The 14,496-nt window shown below is 38.1% G+C and overlaps 1 protein-coding gene across 5 annotated transcripts in view; it reads right to left on the reverse strand.

The window, feature by feature from the left end:
- HCFC2 (host cell factor C2) overlaps positions 1-14,496 on the reverse strand; it is a 67,839-nt gene that overhangs the window by 48,214 nt on the left and 5,129 nt on the right. For 3 of the 5 annotated variants that reach the window (XM_034987695.1, XM_034987696.1, XM_034987694.1), the window contains exons 4-7: positions 5,765-5,973; positions 4,882-4,966; positions 2,887-2,993; positions 2,585-2,777 (exon numbers count right to left, since the gene is read on the reverse strand). In XM_034987695.1, the coding sequence (XP_034843586.1) occupies positions 2,585-2,777; positions 2,887-2,993; positions 4,882-4,966; positions 5,765-5,973 (594 nt within the window). The remainder of the gene's footprint in view (positions 1-2,584; positions 2,778-2,886; positions 2,994-4,881; positions 4,967-5,764; positions 5,974-14,496) is intronic. The other 2 variants (XM_034987697.1, XM_034987698.1) reach the window with 1 other exon arrangement.

The following is a 14,496-nucleotide window of genomic DNA, read 5'->3' on the forward strand; positions in this document are numbered from 1 at the left end:
TGTCACTTCTCTAACCTCCATTCCTATGTTCTCCTTTCCATTCAGCTCAAATCTGTTCCCAAATGTGCCAAGTATTCCTGTCTCAGGGCCCTCGTACTTGCTGTTCACTCTTGCTACAGTGTTTCTCCCCTAGCCTTTTCCATGGATAGCATCTTCTCTCCATTTGGATTATATCCCAAATGCCATCACATACTTTTCTAACTAGCCACTCTGAAGTTAACCCCACTTTCCCATTCCAGTCCCTCCCATCACTATCCCGCTGGTCTATCCTACTATCTTCATACGCTTACCAGAAATGTAACTTATTTTGTTAATTTGTCTGATTAGTGCCCATCATCCCTCTGCCCTCATACTCTATAAGAATATAAGTTCTTTGATATTAGGGATATTATCAGTCCCTTTCACTGCTGTAGCATTTCACTTCTCAGCATGTAAAACAATTCCTGATAGACAGGTATCAATCAATATTTATTGAAAAATGGATGAGTTCCATATTTTAAAATTTTTAGTGCTGTAATACTTTTATAAGAATCTTTTTAGGGGCACCTGGGTGGCTCAGTTGGTTGGGCATCTGACTCTTGATTTTGGCTCAGGTCGTGATCTTAGGGTCGTGGGATTGAGCCCTACCTCGGGCTCCATGCTCAGCCGGGAGACTGCTTGGGATTCTCCCTCTCCCTCTCCCTCTGCCTGCCCCTCCCATGCTCTCTCATGCACTCTCTCTCTCTAAAAATAAATAAATCTTTTTTTTTTTTAAGATTTTATTTATTTGACAGAGAGAGAGCGGGAGCAGGAACACAAGCAGGGGGAGTGGGAGAGGGAGAAGCAAGCCTCCCACCAAGCAGGGAGCCCAATGCAGGGCCTGATTCCAGGACCCTGGGACCACAACCTGAGCCGAAGGCAGACACTTAACGACTGAGCCACCCAGGCATCCCAAATAAATAAATCTTTTTTTTTTTTTTAAAGATTTTATTTATTTATTTGACAGAGAGAGAGACAGCGAGAGAGGGAATACAGGCAGAGGGAGTGGGAGAGAGAGAAGCAGGCTTCCCGCCGAGCAGGGAGCCCGATGCGGGGCTCGATCCCAGGACCCTGGGATCATGACCTGAGCCGAAGGCAGACGCTTAACAACTGAGCCACCCAGGCATCCCCAAATAAATAAATCTTTTTAAAAAATCTTTTTATTTTGGAATACTCTTATTAGACTTACAGAAAAAATGCAGAGTTCCCATATACTCTTTACTGTTTCCCTTAATGCTAACATATTTGTTAAAACTAATTAACACTGGAATAATACTATAAACTACAGACTACTCAGATTTCACCAGTTTGTGGTTTTTTTGGTTCTAATCCAATCTAGGGTACCACCTTGCATTTAGTCTTCGTGTCTCCTCAGTCTCCTCCGATTTATGACTATTTCTCACTTTCCTTGTTTTTTGTTTTTTTAAAAGATTTTATTCCTTTATTTGAGAGAGAGCGAAAGCAAGAGATCACAGAGGGAGAGGGAGAAGCAGGGAGCCCAGTGCAGGGCTGGATCCCAGGACCCTGAGATCATGACCAGAGCCGAAAGCAGATGCTTAACTGACTGAGCCACCCAGGCACCCCTCACTTTGTTTTCCATGACTTCGAAATTTTTGAAGAGCACTGTTCACATAGAATGTCTAGGATGTCCCTCAATTTGGGTTTGTTGGTAATGTTCTCACAGTTAGAATGAGGTTATGGGTTTTGTGTAGAAACCTTCACCTTCAGAGGTGAAGTTTCTTCTTATCACATAATATGAGAGGCAGGGATAAATGATTCAACATGACTATCAGTAGTGCTATTAACATTGATTGCTTGATTAAGATGGTGTTTTCCAGGTTTCTCCACTGTTAAGCTACTATTGGTCCCTTTCCATATTCTGTGCTTTGGAAGGGAGTCACTAAATCCAGTCTATATTCAAGGACAGGGAAATTAAGAAACTCTCCTGGTGGGGCACCTGGATGGCTCAGTTGTTAAGCATCTGCCTTCAGCTCAGGTCATTGTCCCGTGGTCCTGGGATCGAGCCCCACATCGGGCTCCCTGCTCGGCGGGAAGCCTGCTTCTCCCTCTCCCACTCCCCCTGCTTGTGTTCCTTCTCTCGCTGTCTCTCTCTCTCTCTCTGTCAAATAAATAATAAAATAAAAAATCTTTAAAAAAAAGAAAAAAGAAACTCTCCTGGAAAAAAAAAAAAAGAAGGAAATTCTCCTGGAGTGGGAAATATCTACATATAATATTTCTTCCACTCATTTTTTAAAAAAAGATTTTATTTATTTATTTGACAGAGAGAGACACAGCGAGAGAGGGAACACAAGCGGGGGGAGCGGGAGAGGGAGAGCAGGCTTCCCGCCGAGCAGGGAGCCCGATGTGGAATTCGATCCCAGGACCCTGGGATCATGACCTTAGCCGAAGGCAGACGCTCAACGACTGAGCCACCCAGGTGCCCCCTCCACTCATTTTTAATTATGGAAAAGAGAGGCAGTGGCATTTACACTAAATCTCAAGAGACAGGTAGTGCTCAAGCATTTATTTGCCTGAAGGGAAAATTATATTTGTTGAATACTCTTACCTACCAGTATCAAGATACCACAGATCCTTGCAGCAAACTTGACTATTCAGTGCTTTTTTGTAGCCGTCTCTTCCACTCCAAAAATACAATCGAGTGCCAATCGCAACAGCACAGTGTCCCGCTCTTGGTCTTGGTCTTGAATTTTTTTTATCTTCCTGGGAATCTGACACTAGGGTGGTCCACTCTGCTGTATCTAAAAGATAGAAATATCCATGACTACTACATTGTCCTTAAACAACAAAACAACAAAAATTCTTTTATTAATAAATTTTATTTCAGCAAGTAACTCTTACAAGACTCACCGAGATTTAGGTAAGAAAATGAACTAGTACATCTCCATTCACAATCATGAGGTGAAGTCTCAATATTCTCCCCCTTATGTGGAACCCATCCACCAAAAATGTACATCCTGAACAACAAAAAGAGAGAATATAAAGTGTTTGATTTTTTTTCCTAAAGCTTTAATTTTTTAATTTTTTTTTTTAGATTTAAAATGCTAAGAATAAACAAATTTCTCAGTTGTTGACTCAAAGCTTCAGGACTATTCACTTACTTATCATGATCAAGGTAATGGGAATAAGATAATGAATAAAGTGGTCTTCTTTGAAGAGTTTACAATTTCATGAAGCAATACAGAATCAAATTATTTCTCTCTGGCAAGTTACATAAAGTGGGGAATATTTCACTTATAATACACTTGAAAATCAATATTATATATAATATACTAAGTGTACCTCAGTCAGAAAGATAGTCAAATGATTTATGACACCCAAAATCAAATTCAGAGTTGTACGCATACAGTAACCAAAGAGGATTCAGTTTCTTATAACTTTGGTCACTGATATCACTCAAATAAAAAACTTTAAACTATGTCCCTCAGGGCCCTAAGGGTTCTTGAGACATGCCTAATAGCTGCTGAAGGAGAAGGTTTATCATGCAGCGCTTAGGGCCCATGTGATCTCATGCCAACCAAACAAGCTCGATTTTCTATTTTATATATTAAAGTTCCAATGGAAAACCACATTTTATAAAAGGGTTCTGATATTCTAAAAAAATATGCCTTATTAGGTTTTATTTATGGCTTTTTTTTTTTTTAAAGATTTTATTTATTTATTTGACAGAGAGAGGCACAGTGAGAGAGGGAACACAAGCAGGGGGAGCGGGAGAGGGAGAAGCAGGCTTCTCGCCAAGCAGGGAGCCCGATGTGGGGCTCGATCCCAGGACCCTGGGATCATGACCTGAGCCGAAGGCAGACGCTTAACAACTGAGCCACCCAGGAGCCCCTATTTATGGCTATTTTTTAAAAAAAGAACTAATGAGGTTCTAGTTGTTTCCTAAAACATTACTTATAAGAAAAAGTCCCTACACAAAGAAAATAATTAATTTCTATTTACACAATAATGCACAAATAAGGGAACTTGTTGATGATAGTAAAAGCTAACTTTTATGGAGTGCTGTTTATGTACCAGGCACTGTTTGAAGCATTTCATATGTATTAATCCATTTAATCCTCAAGACAACCTTGTGAAATAGGTTTTTTTTTTTTTTTTAAAGATTTTATTTATTTATTTACTTGAGAGAGAGTGCAAGTGAGCGAGAGAGAGAGAGAGCACGAGAGCAGGTGAGGGGCAGAGAGAGATGCAGACTCCCCGCTGAGCAGGGAGCCCGATGCGGGACTCGATCCCAGGACCCTGGGATCATGACCTGAGCCGAAGGCAGATGCTTAACGACTGAGCCACCCAGGCGCCAGTGAAATAGGTTTTATTATCTGCATTTTATATGTGAGGAAATTGAGGTACAGACAGATTAAATTTCCTTGCCCCAGGTCATAAATGACATGTACCAAAACGGAAGACTTGAATTCATGCAATCTGGTTACAGAGTTCATGTTCTGACCATAACTCTATTCGAAGTTCAATCACTGAGTGTACATACTGAGTACATACCTGAGTACAAATCAAGTGCTACCAAAAATAAGTAAGACAAAACACTGAGTTAGGTGTATCAAACCTGGCAATGGAAGCCAGTCAGTGTGACAACACTCTGCCTCACACTTATGTAATACCTACTCTGTGCAAGGCACTGTAAGAAATGTACAGAAATGTAAGAGGCAGCAGGATAAGAAAATGGAACAGTATCTTAGCTTCTATAGGCTTATTATTTTAGCTTTAGTAAACATAATCATTGTTAAATTCAATAATCTATTTCCAAGTAATTGGTAGCACTACTCTTCTTTGTATCTTTCTTAAGTTGCTTTAAAAAAAAAGTGAAAAAAAAAAGAAAAAAAACCACCATACTTGTTTCCTATAACACTGGCTGTGTGAAGGCTTCGTGGGAGTGGCACTGTCCCTTTAGTTTCTGGTTTTGACCAAGACATAGTTTCTAGAAGTAAAAATAAGTATATTAGCAATTTGGTTTAATAATAGTAAAGTATCTCACCTTGCAGAATTTTAAAAAATATAAAAAGGACTTACCAAAAAGAAGCAAAAATGTTTCAAAACCATTACTTGAACTTCATCTTAAAATAAACATTTCCAGCTGACATAAATAGCCAATTACAGTAATCTATTTACAGTTGAATGTTAGCATTTGTAATGGAGAACTGTATTTAGGTGCCACCAATTTTGGATTAAAACCAGATTAGGGATTTTAACATTTTAAGTAAGAAGACACTGTGTAGAAGATAGTCAAAAGTGAAAGGCACACCTACCCTCCATTCACTCACTCCTAGGATCCCCTTAAAAAGAGCTAGCCACGGTTTTTTCCACTGACCAGCAATAACGTTACTAATGCTACATTTCCTGTGGACAAAGTAACCATATAAATTTGATCATCCCCAAGTGGGACACTTTACAGAGTGATAATTGGTACTATTGGTAATTACACAGGACAATAAGCATAAATCAGGGCCTTCTCAGGCAAACAACGACATATGGCGACCCTATTTATAAGGAGCACAGGAGAGTTACTATCATAAATCAAACATTCATTTGTTTAACTTCATTGATCAGCCACCATTTGCATCACATCTCGGCTGTCCCAGAGCTGGCTATAAGTGCCTTCTATAAATCTAACTGTAACTCAATAAATACTGTAACCAAAAATATTTTTCAAAAGCGATTTTTACATTTGCCTTTATCAATCATAACCAATTCCTGAGCCTGAATCAAGTAAGCTTACCTAAGTCAAGTTGCCATAGATCATCCAGGCGAGCACCACACATTCCACCAAAGACATACATTTTAGGACTTCCAGAATCTTTTTTGCAATATATGACAGCTGTGTGGGATTCTCTTGGAGAAGGCACAATTCCTTTAGTCACTGGAATGCTCCAACCCACAACACCAGAACCATGCTGTAGCTCCAACTCATAGAAATCATTCAAATATCTAGGATATCATGAAATAAATGAAAACATTAACATTATACCTTTTATTTGATTTTTGTTTCTATTTATAAAGATAATCTATGCTTACTGTGAAAAATTCATTTACTACCAAAAAGCATTAGGAGAGCAAAAACCCCATTCCTCATTCTTTTAACATGTAATTATCAAATACTACTGTGTACCAAGTACTCTTCTGGGGATCAGTAATGAACAGAAGAGATTTTTAAAAAATTCCTGCCATCATTTAACCAACACTGTTGTCCACAACAACTGTGACTGTTTCAAAACATAGCTGCAAATTCTGACACTCTTCCCATCAGGACGTAGGATCTACATGTTGGTCCCCACTCGTGATTCTGGGCAAGCCCGTGACTGCTTCGACTAGAGTATGGTGAAATGACACTGAGTGACTTCCGAGGCTTGGTCACAGAAGGCTAATGCAGCTTCAGTACAGAACACTTGTTCTTGGAATCCTGAAGCACCATGTAAGTCAAACTGCCACAAAAACCCCATGTGGAGCGGCACATATAGGCATATAGGAGGACGGCCCCAGTTCAGTCCATCCTTCAGTCATCCCAGTGGAGGCACCAGATATGGGAGTGGCCATTCAAGCCTTCCCATCTCAGGGCCTAGCCATCACTGCTGTGTCCTGTCTGAATTCCTGATGCAGAGAATCCCTGAACATAATAAATCATTGTTATTTTGCATCGCTAACTTTCAGAGGAGTTTATTACATGGTACTAGATAATCAGGACAATCACTACTGGCAATAATTGGTAAATACTCTTTCTGACCTCTCTCTATGAACATCCACATATGTATAAATGAGACATATTACAAATGCTACTTTGCAACTTTTTTTCTTTTAAAACTTTTACTCTATAATGTCATAGCAGTGCCCTACATAGCTTTTTTTTTTTTTTAACTCTACAAACTGGTATTAAACTTTTCATCTGTGACATGATGTTTTCAATGTTTTGAGCAAAATAACTTTTATAGGAATATATTTCCTATCAAATTATTACTCAAATATGAGAGCAAAATTAAAACACTTTAGGACATATAAAACTTCAAAGTTTAGGGGCTCATGGGTGGCACAGTTGGTTAAGCATCCGATTCCTGATTTCAGCTCAGGTTATGATCTCAGGGTCATGGGATCGGGCCTGCACTGGCCTCTGTGCTCAGCACAGAATCTGCTTGAGACTCTCTCTCCCTCCGCCCCTCCCCCATCAAATAAATAAATCTTAAAAAAAACAAAAAAACTTCAAAGTTTAGCCATAAAATTGTTTTGGGAAAAAACGATTCTAGATGTTATTCCAGAAAAGTAAGAAATCCAGGAAAAATACACTGAATAAGAGAAATGGTAGTACAAAGAAACCAGTAATTTATAATATACTTAAAATGAGGTTTATTTTTTAAGATTTTTAAAAATTTATTTATTTGAAAGAGTGAGAGAACACACAAGCAGGGGGAGTGGCGGGCAGAGGGAGAAGGAGAAGCAGGCTGACGCAGGGCTCAATCCCAGGACCCCAGAATCATGACAGGAGCCGAAGGCAGACGCTTAACTGACTGAACCACCCAGATGCCCCTAAATTGACCTTTATAAGTATGGTTGTGAGATCTAAATAATCACTAAGAAAGACTGACCAAAAAGCTAACTTATTAGCATTATTATAATCTGGAATAAGATTCAAGAATACATGGAAAATACGGGAAAAGCAAAGGAAAGTAAAGAGAGTAATCTATTCTCAAAGATGACAAGATCCTTTCAGTTTAAATGTACGTGATAATTTCTGAGCAACTAAGGTGAGCACAGAATTAGCATGTATAACTTTCAAATCTTTAGAAGGAAAGAAAAAAACAGTAAATCAAGAAAAAGTAAGGAAAAGGAAAAATAAGCAAAGCATAGTCTATGGAAAGCAGTTAATAAGATAGTTAGGGGAAAAAACACTACAAAACAATGTCAAAAGAAAGATAAACTATAAAAAGAAATTTGGTACACATCACAGAAAAAGATAAAATTTTCTTAATGTAAAATTTTCCTACAAGATCGGGGCACCTGGGTGGCTCAGTTGGTTAAGCGACTGCCTTCGGCTCAGGTCATGATCCTGGAGTCCCGGGATCGAGTCCCGCATCGGGCTCCCTGCTCGGCGGGGAGTCTGCTTCTCCCTCTGACCCTCCCCCCTCTCATATGCTCTCTCTCTCATTCTCTCTCTGTCTCAAATAAATAAATAAAATCTTTAAAAAAAAAAAAAATTTTCCTACAAGATCAAGATTATAACCAATCACACAACAGATACAAATAAAAGGATATAAACTGACAGTTCACAGAATGAGAAATAAAAATTGCATAAATGTGTATGTACACACACAGAGACACAGATAAACAAACACACATACACATATATACACAAATGTTCAACCTTGCTATGATTTTTAAAAATCTAGCAAAGGCAGGGGGCTGGGGGTGGAGAAGGAACAACAAGCAGAATAAATGGAAAACATAAAATACAAAGGCAGGAAAAAACTTCTCTATTAGGGGACAAAATCTCTTGGGGGCAGGAAGTCTGTAAGAAAAACAAAATAGGGACGCCTGGGTGGCTCAGTCGGTTAAGCGTCTGCCTTCGGCTCAGGTCATGATCCCAGGGTCCTGGGATCGAGTCCCACATCGGGCTCCTTGCTCGGCGGGAAGCCTGCTTCTCCCTCTGCCTGCCTCTCTCCCTGCTTGTGCTCTGTCTCTCTCTGACAAATAAAGAAATAAAATCTTAAAAAAATAAATAAATAAATAAATAAGGGGCGCCTGGGTGGCTCAGTCATTAAGCGTCTGCCTTCAGCTCAGGTCATGATCCCAGGGTCCTGGGATCGAGCCCCGCATCCAGCTCCCTGCTCAGCGGGAAGCCTGCTTCTCCCTCTCCCACTCCCCCTGCTTGTGTTCCCTCTCTTGCTGTCTCTCTCTGTCAAATAAATAAATAAAAATTTAAAAAAAAAGAAAAGAAAAACAAAATAAAAGAACAAAGTTGGGGGCATCATGTTGCCCGATTTCAAGCTATATTACAAAGCAGTGATCACCAAGACAGCATGGTACTGGCACAAAAACAGACACAGACCAATGGAACAGGACAGAGAGCCCAGATATGGACCCTCAACTCTATGGTCAAATAATCTTCGACAAAGCAGGAAAAAATATGCAATGGAAAAAAGACAGTCTCTTCAATAAATGGTGTTGGGAAAATTGGACAGCCACATGCAGAAGAATGAAACTCGACCATTCTCTAACACCATTCACAAAGATAAACTCAAAGTGGATGAAAGACCTCAATGTGAGACAGGAATCCATCAAAATCTTAGAGGAGAACATAGGCAATAACCTCTTTGACATCAGCCACAGCAACTTCTTTCAAGATACATCTCCAAAAGCTAGTGAAACAAAAGCAAAAATGAACTTTTGGGACTTCATCAAGATAAAAAGCTTCTGCACAGCAAAGGAAACAGTCAACAAAACAAAGAGGCAACCCACAGAATGGGAGAAGATCTTTGCAAATGACACTACAGATAAAGGGCTGGTATCCAAGATCTATAAAGAACTTCTCAAACTCAACACCCAAAAAACAAATAATCAAGTCAAAAAATGGGCAGAAGACATGAATAGACACTTCTCTGAAGAAGACATACAAATGGCTAACAGACACATGCAAAAATGTTCATCATCATTAGCCATTAGGGAAATCCAAATCAAAACCACATTGAGATACCACCTTATGCCAGTTAGAATGGTAAAAATTGACAGGGCAAGAAACAACAAATGTTGGAGAGGTTGTGGAGAAAGGGGAACCCTCTTACACTGTTGGTGGGAATGCAAGTTGGTACAGCCACTTTGGAAAACAGTGTGGAGATGACTCAAAAAATTAAATATAGAGCTACCCTATGACCCAGCAATTGCACTACTGGGTATTTACCCCAAAGACACAGATGTAGTGAAAAGAAGGGCCATATGCACCCCAATGTTCATAGCAGCAATGTCCGCAATAGCCAAACTGTGGAAAGAGCCAAGATGCCCTTCAACAGATGAATGGATAAAGAAGATGTGGTCCATATATACAATGGAATATTACTCAGCCATCAGAAAGGATGAATACCCAACTTTTACATCAACATGGATGGGACTGGAGGAGATTATGCTAAGTGAAATAAGTCAAGCAGAGAAAGTCAATTATCATATGGTTTCACTTATTTGTGGAACATAAGGAATAGCATGGAGGACATTAGGAGAGGAAGGGAAAAATGAAGGGGGGGATATCAGAGGGAGAGATGAACCATGAAAGATTATGGACTCTGAGAAACAAACTGAGGGTTTTAGAGGGGAGGGAGGTGGGGGGATGGGTTAGCCCAGTGATGGGTATTAAGGAGGGCACATACTGCATGGAGCACTGGATGTTATATGAAAACAATGAATCGTGAATCACCACATTAAAAACTAATGATGTATTGTATGGTGACTAACATAACATAATAAAATAAAATTTAAAAAAACAAAGAACCCTGAAACCAGGGTGCCTGGGTGGCTCAGTTGGTTAAGTGTCTGCCTTTGGCTCAGGTCATGATCTCAGGAGCCTGGGATCAAGTCCCACATCCAGCTCCCTGCTCCACAAGGAGTCTGCTTCTCCCACTGATCCTCCCCCCACTCATTCTCTCTTTCACTCTCTCTCTCAAATAAATAAAATCTAAAAATTAAAATTAAAAAAACCCTGAAACCAGCTATAAGCAATTAACAGCAATGATAATATCAAAACTATTTGACAACTGATGTGGCATAGACTTACACAGATCAGAATGGATGCCAGCCAGTAAGCTATACCAGTTAATACTGGTCAACTGTTAGTCCTATTTACAAAAGATAAGTCTACAACAAAATAATACACACAGACTGAAAAGTAGATATACAAGGAACAAACAATAAATTCACAATCACACTGGAAGATTTTAACATGTCATTCAGAAGTTGATATGATCTAGACTCAGAGAATAAAAAAGCTTCAAATAATAATTTAAAACAGTGATTTAATAGAAGAACCTTGTACCCAAACAACCAAGAACTTACAATCTTTATGAACACCTATGGAATAACCACAAAAACTGATTGACATACACCACAAAGACAATCTTCAAAAAGAAGAAACCCCATAGACCATATATTTTTTAACACAATATAATAAAGCTACATATTAGCAACAATAACAAAACTTTCCATTTGGAAATTTTTACAAATTTATGCCAAATTATTTTTGGGTTAAAGAGAAAATAAAAAATAATGACAATAAGAGCACTATTTACCAAAACCTATGGAATATGGCCAAAGCCATAATCAGAGGAAAATGTGTAGCATTTATTAGAAAATAACACTGAAAACAAATAAATTAATAGGCATTCAAATTACGAGAAGTTACAAAAAAGTTAGAAAAGGTACCAAAACTATTAAAAGTTTAAAAGAAGTTAGTAAAAAGGAAAAATTTAGTCTATGGCCATACCACCCTGAACGCACCTGATCTCATCTGATCTCGGAAGCTAAGCAGGGTCGGGCCTGGTTAGTACTTGGATGGGAGAAAAAAGGAAAAATTTAAAGAAATGGAATAAAGAAAACAAGTGAAAAACAAAAATAAATCAATAAAACTAAAAAATGGTTCTTTGAAACCACCAAACCACTCACGAGTCTGATTAGAGAAAAGACAACATACACATTTATAAATGAGAAAAGAGATGTGACTACAGATACAGAGATTTTAAAGATATACAGAGAATTGTCTTATAATTTTTATTAAAAAATGTAAAAATCTAAATGAAATGGGTGATTTTTCAAGGAAAACATAAATTACCAAATGATTCAACAGAAAGTAGAAAAATCTAAATGAATCCATAACTATGAGATATTGAAAAGTTAGGCAAAAATCATCTTCCTAAATTATACCAATCTCAGACAATTATGGGAAATTTCTACTAAATATTCAAGAAATTATGTTATTTAAGCATAATAAAGGATGGAAAGCTTCCCATAACCTCAGAACACAGCCCTGATTATGTTCCCAGGAATAACAGAATCCTGATACTCAAATCAGATTAGAATAAGACCCCACTACCCCAAATAAAGTCAATATAGGAAAAATCACTAGTGACTATAGATAATATAAATAAATGTTAGCAAAATGAATTCGGCAAAGTATGAAAAGAACACTGTAATGCAACAAACTGGGGTTTAACTACAAATAAAAAGATGGCTTATATTTCAGAACCTAATAATATAATTCACACAATTAATGGATAAAAGAAAAGAAATAGTAAGTTAATTTCTATGTCTGAAATGAATATGAACATCCATTTTTGGTTAAAAAGAGAGAAAAAAAACTAATCAGCAAACTAGAAATTTTTAAAAACTTCCTTAATCTGATAAGGCAAATACTAGAAACCTATAGCAAACATCACAATTAATGACAGAAAGGTAAATATATTAATGAAACAGAATAGAGTCTTGAACAAGAGTTGACAAACATTTTCTGTAAAAAGCTAGACAGTAAATATTTTAGGCTATGGAAGCTATAAGGTCTGTCACAACTACTCAACTTTGCTTTCTTTTTTTTTTAAGATTTTATTTATTTATTTATTTGAGAGAGAAAGAGAGCATGAGAGAGCACAAGTGGTGGAGAGGGAGAAGCAGGCTGCCTATGGAGCAGGTAGCCCAAGGTGGGCCTTGATCCCAGGACCCTAGGATCATGACCTGAGCCAAAGGCAGCCACTTAACTGACTGAGCCACCCAGGCACCCCTCAACTTTGCTCTTTTAATATGAAAGCAGCCAGAGACAACATGTAAATGAATGGGCATGGCTGTGTTTCAATAAAACTTTATTAATAAAGACAGGTAGCTAGCAGGCCAAATTTGTCCCACAGAGTGTAGTTCATAACCCCTGGTCCTGAAAGCCTAGAAAAAGACTCATTTATATGAGGCTTAAGATATGATAGAGATGGGACTTAAAATCAGTGAGGAAAAAAATGGCTTGTTTAATAAATGGTGGTGGAGAACTGGAAATCCATTATAAAGAAAAAGTAAAAATCCTCATAGTAGTCACAAAAATATATTCTAAATCTATTAATATTTTAAACATACAATATTTTAAATATAAAGCTGTGAATGTACTAGATAGTTGTGGGGTAGAAGAATCTTCCTAAGCAGAAAGCAATAAAAGAAAAATATTGTCAAACCTGATAAAACAAAAATGAAAACCCTTTTAAAAAAGACAAATAGAAGACTTGGAAAAATATGAATTATGGTGATGGATACACAACACAGTAAATTGACTAAAGTCATTGAATTGTATGTATAAAAAGGATGAATTTTATGGTATATAATTTATAGTTTATTTAAAAAGGAAAAATGAAAGGATATGAACAATTTCAGAAAAGGAATTGCAAATGTCCACTATGCATAGTTAATCAAGCTCATTGCCAGTTTTTTAAAAAGATTTTATTTATTTATTTATTTATATTAGAGAACAAGAGTGCACACGCACATGGGTGGGGAGGAGTAGAGCGGGTAGGAGAGGATAAGCAGACTGCGCTGAGCCTGCAGTCCAACATGGGGCTGGATCTCATGACCCTGAGATTATGACCTGAGCCAAAATCAAGAGTTGGACACAACTACCTGAGCCACCCATGTGCCCCAGTCATTACCAGTGTTTTTTTTTAACATTTTATTTATTTATTTGACAGAAAGAGTGAGAGAGCACAAACAGGGGGAGCAGTAGAAGAGGGAGAAGTAGGCTCCCCGCCAAGCAGGGAGCCCGATGTGGGGCTTGATTCCAGGACCCTGGGATCATGACCTGAGCCAAAGGCAGACGCTTAACCATATGAGCCACCCAGACACCACTCAGTACCAGTTTTTAAAAAAATCAAAATAAATTCATGAAATGCATTTCACCTATTAGTTTGGCAAAAACTAAGAAGAGTGAGACAATTCAATACTGTTAAGGGTGTAGACTGTAACCGTACACTGTTATTAGGAATATAAAATGGTTGTCTCTTTGGAGGTTGATTCAGGAATATCTAACAAACTTGAATGTAAATACCCTTGACCTCCCTCCCACCGATTCCATGTACAAGTATGAATCTACAAAAATTGGGGCGCCTGGGTTGCTCAGTCGTTAAGCATGTGACTTTTGATTTCGGCTCAGGTCATGATCTCAGGATCATGAGATCAAGCCCTGTGACCAGCTCCATGCTATGCATGGAGCCTGCTGATGATTCTCTCTCCCTCTCCCTCTGCCCAACCCCCCCAACCCTCACTCGCTCTTTCTCTCTCTAAAAAAACAAAAACAACAGAAACAAAATCGTTACACATGTGCAAAGACCATAATAGCAAAAAAGTAGAAATATTTAAATGTCTACCAGTAGGGGAATGATTAAGTAATTTGCATAATTCAGACTACTTTTCAGCCATTAAAAAAAAAATAAGGTCAATTTTTATCTACTGCCCTAAAAG

This window comes from Mirounga leonina, unplaced genomic scaffold (assembly GCF_011800145.1).
Source record: "Mirounga leonina isolate KUSES-001 unplaced genomic scaffold, KU_Mleo_1.0 Mir_418, whole genome shotgun sequence".
NCBI lineage: Eukaryota > Metazoa > Chordata > Mammalia > Carnivora > Phocidae > Mirounga > Mirounga leonina.